General features: G+C 37.3%; 1 protein-coding gene across 1 annotated transcript in view; it reads right to left on the minus strand.

Annotated features, from left to right (window-relative positions):
- Positions 1-1,602, minus strand: part of LOC106314559 (putative F-box protein At2g02030) — a 5,332-nt gene extending 3,730 nt beyond the window's left edge. Inside the window, exon 1 of the mRNA XM_013752416.1 lies at positions 507-1,602. Within this exon, the coding sequence (XP_013607870.1) occupies positions 507-1,602 (1,096 nt within the window). The remainder of the gene's footprint in view (positions 1-506) is intronic.
- Between the last annotated feature and the right edge of the window lie 3,922 nt (positions 1,603-5,524).

Consider the following 5,524-nt stretch of genomic DNA (forward strand, 5'->3'; position numbering starts at 1 on the left):
TCTACCGGTATCCACACGCACACAAACTGGATCGATACGGGATGCTAGTGCCGTCGAGATCAAATCTCAAAGAACTTGACAAACTCTTTGTCTCTTTTGCTATTAGGGTTTCACGTGAGATGTGTTGATTCTCAAAACATCACGGCACATGTTTATATAATGAACAAGTGATTAACCTAATTCATTAAAGGGCCAGGCCCATGCATGCACGTGATGGTCAAATGATAATTAATTATCATTATCATGTATATACATCTTTATGTATATCTTATAATATATATCATATATATATTATTCCTAAAACCCAATATATGTCATTAATCCAGTTTACTTAGGTGTGTGACCCTGTAGGATCATATAATATTAGTAATAGATTCTCAATCTATAGATTATAAGCGGTTTCTAGCAAAACATTATAACCACCTAATTTTATACGATTGTCGAACCTCGACTTACGACTTTAACAAGAATAAGTACAAATGATTTTAGGACATTCCCAACAACACCACCAAACCATGTCGAAGTAGAATTCAAGTCAACCGAGAAGATCTTCTCCCACAGTTGGTCTTTAACCCTCCACCAAAACTCTTGCTTACAATCCGCCTTCAGTTCAGAAACGCAGAGACAACCATCGAGATTGCATACACCAATCTTGTCGCCACACGCGTCACGCTTTACGAAAGGCGGCGTTTCCGTGACTTGAAACATCTCTGTATGAATATCGAAAACTATGAGTTTGGTTTGTGTTGTTGGATATCCTTTTCCATCTCCAGTGAGCCAGTAGAAGGATCCGTTTGCAAACACTGGCCTCGGACTATCCGAGACGTGATGATGATCGAGAGCGGCAGTACTCACGAACCTCCATTTGATCTTATCCTCAAAAAGATCCAAAACCTCACAACTGGTCGAACTAGTACTAGCAGGAGGATATTTATTATATAGCCAAACAAGCTTACATATTCCCGTAACGGTGTCTTTCCCAAACCCTAACCGAGTAAAAGCACGGAACTGATCTGGTTCTTGACATAAATCCTCAACAAGCTTCAGTTGCGGGTTCGGATGGTCAATATGAAGTCGCTGAATATTCGCTAGAGGGAGTCGTGTTGACTTCCCAGAGGCAGCGTTCATCAGTTTTATTGGGATTGTCATGCCGTAGATGCAGACAAGACCGTCGCAGCTCTCGGAGGTTTCGAGAAACCCTGTGAATTTCTTGAGTTTCTCTGACCGTACGTAGCGGTGGTCTCGAGAAGCCGTCATCGTCTCCAGTGTCATTGTCGTTGAATGAAGGGTGTTTTTCGCACGGTTCACTAAATCATCGCACACACACAAGAGTTTAGGGTTCTTGTTATTGTGATAAGATGCGTATCTTTCACCGAAACCCCTCGACCTGATCAGAGATCTCCAGTCTTTCGACACAGTTTGGAATCTGGTGACCGATATCACCGGGAGCCTCACGAGAACTTCTTCTACAATATCGTTGGGGATATGAATCGCTCTTCTTCTTCTTCTTCTACTACTTATTCTTCTTCGTTTGGTTTCTCTTCCTAACGAAGCAGCAGTACCAGCTTGTTTAAACTTTAGGGGTCTCTCCATAGATGTCATGTCCGGACGATTAATGGTTTTGTAGTAAGGACTTGCTTCTTATTTATAGCCAAGGGTTTGCTTCTGTTTTCCTTTTCATAACGAGTTTGCTATTTTTTTCCCCATTTGTTAGGTAAGACTCCACCGTCATAACATGAAACAGAAAATATGACTATCGTTTTAGTCCCAACAATTATACCTTGACTTTGAACTTGGGCCAGAACTACTAATTGACGCACAAATATTTTACACTTCTCCTTCCAAAACTCGATTTCCTAATTTCTGCAGGAATAGGTGTATTTAATTATACTGTATTTAATTATACTGTATTTAATTTTTTTTTTCACAACCTTTATTTAATTTTACTAACATCTATTTATCCTATCAAAATATAAGTTAGATTTTTTCATGTGTAATATTTTATTTTGGACCATCTCTTTCATCACATTTATATATATATGAAGAAAACTTGTGGAAGTTTTGAAGAATTCATACTGTTCTGAGAATTAAAAGATCTTGACTGCAAGGGAAATTTAAAGAAAATGAATGTTATGCTCTTCATTCGGTGGCAATCTAAAGACATGTATTGAATGGAAAAGACAATCGGGCTGAATATGATAAAGAAAATGAATGTTATGCTCCATCTTCCGGAAGATGATAGAATATTCAACACATGTGAGGAAGAACTGTGTCAAGACGTCAAGCTGAAAGAAAGTTTGCCACAGGTTTGTTGAAATAAGCTTGAAGAAAGCTTGAGTGTCAAGCTATCTTAGTCCTAATGAGTTTATGATCTTTAGAGATAAGGATCAAAATTATATTTAGGAGTTATCTAAATATATGTGTTTACAATTAGGATTAGGATATGTGTGGTCTTATATAAAGCAATGTCGAGTTGTGGCATTGTCTTGTGTGTGAGTTTTGAGAGCTTAAGTTTTGAGCGAGTTTCTTAAACAATAAGAAGAGTTAGTTCTTGTTATCTTCAAGTTTCATACATATGAGTTTGATAACAATTATCAGAGCTTGAGGTTCGATAACCATGGGTGATCTTGTGGTCGCCTCAACGTCGACTACAAAGGAAGGATGATCTTCCTCCATTAAGTGTCATATATTGAATACTACAAATTACACCTTGTGGACTATGAGAATGAGGATTCTCCTTAGAGTACACAAGGTCTAGGAAATCGTAGAAACAGAAGCAGAGAAGGATGAAAGGAACGATATGGCTATGGCACTATTATTTCAGTCGATACCAGAGACATTGGTCTTACAAGTAGGAGAGTTGAGCACGGCGAAGAAAGTTTAGGATGCGATCAAAGCAAGGTATGTAAGAGCAGAAAGAGTAAAGGAAGCTCGATTGCAAACACTAATGGCAAGATAGATGATTTTGTTGGAAAATAATCTGAGATATCTTCAAAGTCTACTGTTTTCGGAGAAGAAATTGAAGAATCTAGACTGGTTAAGAAGTTTCTCAAGTGTCTTCCCCGAAAAAAGTATATACATATTGTGGCTGCATTAGAGCAAGTAATAGATCTCAAGACAACAATCTTTGAAGACATTGTTGGGCGTTTGAAAGCATACGAAGAGAGGGTCACGTAAGAAGAAGAGGTTCATGATGATCAGAGCAAACTGATGTATGCAAACATGGAATCACAGTCAAACTGTTGTTCCAGTAATGATAACAGAGGCAGAGGTCGCGGAGGAAGGTATTACAACAATAGGGGATGAGGACGAGGCAGGTATTACACCCCACGAGATCCTTCAAAATTCATCTGTTATCGTTGCGACAAGCTAGGTCACTATGTGACCGAATGTCCTGGCTGTCTATTAAAGATTTAAGAAATACAAGAGACCGAGAATAATGATACTCAAGAAGCAGATGAGCTCTTGCTACATGAGTTCATATACCTAAACGAAGAGAAAGTGGTTCCAAGCCAATATGAGGATGATTGAAAGTTTAAAAGAGAGATGGCCATGAGATTTGAAATGAGTGATTTAGGAAGGCTTACCTACTATCTTGGTATTGAGGAAAAGCAACATGAAGAGGGTATAACTTTGAGTCAAAATCGTTATGCTCTAAAGATACTTGAAGAAGCTGGAATGAGAGACTGCAACTCTGTTCACATACCTATGGAAGCATGGCTCAAGTTAGCCAAGTCCGATAAAGAGAGAGACATTGATGCGATAAAGAGAGAGACATTGATGCGACTAACAACATGAAGGTTATAGGGTGTTTTCGTTATTTGTTGCGTAGACTTGTCTTATTGTATTAGAGTGTTGAGTAGATACATGGAGAGTCCAAAGGAATCGCATGAGGTAGCTGTAAAGCAATGTTTGCGTTATCTACAAGGTACTACTACGTTAGGCTTGACGTTTGGTCGATCAAAATAGACATCAAAGCTGGTTGGTTATAGTGATAGTAGCTATAATACGGATCCTGATGATGGTAGAAGTACTATGGGTCACATCTTCTACCTTGGAAGGAGTCCAATAAGCTGGTGCAGTAAAAAACATGATACGGTTGCCACAACAAGAAAACATCCATTTTGCCACTGCAATTATAGTAACAGAATAGGAGCAAATAAGTTTTTTAAGACTTTTTTGCAACTGCCCGTGAACGTTAGAAAAAGCTCGTCGCAAATCATTGTAGTCGCAAATTAGTTGGCATGTTGCGACTAAAGGGAGACATCACAATTAGTGGCTAATTTTGTAACTAATGTAAGACTACCATTGAAGTCACAAATCGGAGTTGCAATTTGGTGATATTTTAACGATAGTGACAAAGTAGTTGCAAAATTTACCACTAAATCTAACCTCCTTAGTGGCTAAAGCTAGTGACTAATTGGTGACTACTATATTGATAGTTAGTTACAAATTAGTCATAAAGATTTATGACTATTTAGCAACTACATTATTGATATCTTTACAAGTTTTAGTCACAAAAATTTAGTGATTAACAAACTCTTAATTTGAAATTTTGAATCTATTAATCTATAAACTAAATTTATTAAATTTTAATATCAGTTTCGGAATTAAAATTCAAACATTAATTTCATAATTAATTAAAAAGTTGAAATTGTAGGAATTCATACCGGTTTATAACGATTTTGTTTCTAGGTTAGTTTCCAGTGTTTAGGGGTTAGATTATATTCATAGTTTCTAGGCAATTGGTGGCTATGGGAGATTGTGTCTTTCGCAAAAAGATGCAATTGCTCTTCCTCCAATTCCCAAAACTTGTTTCCGGTGATGTTTTCTCATGTGGATCCTACATGGTGGGCTTGGAGATGATAATGGTTATGGTGTTATGGTTGCGGATGCATGTAAATTTGGATATCTTCCCGTCATCACTATCAACGAATCAAACACATCGGTTACCGGTAAGAGACCCTATCTTCAGCGACTGGATGTCCTTTCACTGGTAGGAATTCATACCGGTTTATAACAATTTATAAATCAACCTACGAATTCATATGCCTAGAATCTCTTGTTAATACAGAAATAAACTTAGATCTTAAAGTTTCGGATATACCTGGTTACTCGCAGCGGAAGGATAAATAAACCAAGTCGAGAATTCTAGCACTCCAAATGTCGTGCCTCTACCGGTATCCACACACACACAAACTGGATCGATACGGGATGTTAGTGCCGTCGAGATCAAATCTCAAGCTATTAAGGTTTCACGTGAGACAACCTTGCCTCTTTTTCTATCTTATAAACATATATATATATGTACCACACCCATCAAACACATACGTGACCTAATTGTCACATGGGCTGAGCCCTTTAACCAATTCAACTAATTGGTTTAATTGCCCATTAAGATATGCATACTTATATGTATTATAAGATTAATATATATCACATATATATATATATATATATATAATGAATTCATAATTCACTAACCCAAAACTCGTTTAATCTGAATTAAAACTAATTGTAACTT

Source organism: Brassica oleracea, chromosome C9 (assembly GCF_000695525.1).
Source record: "Brassica oleracea var. oleracea cultivar TO1000 chromosome C9, BOL, whole genome shotgun sequence".
In the NCBI taxonomy this organism is placed as follows: Eukaryota; Viridiplantae; Streptophyta; class Magnoliopsida; order Brassicales; family Brassicaceae; genus Brassica; species Brassica oleracea.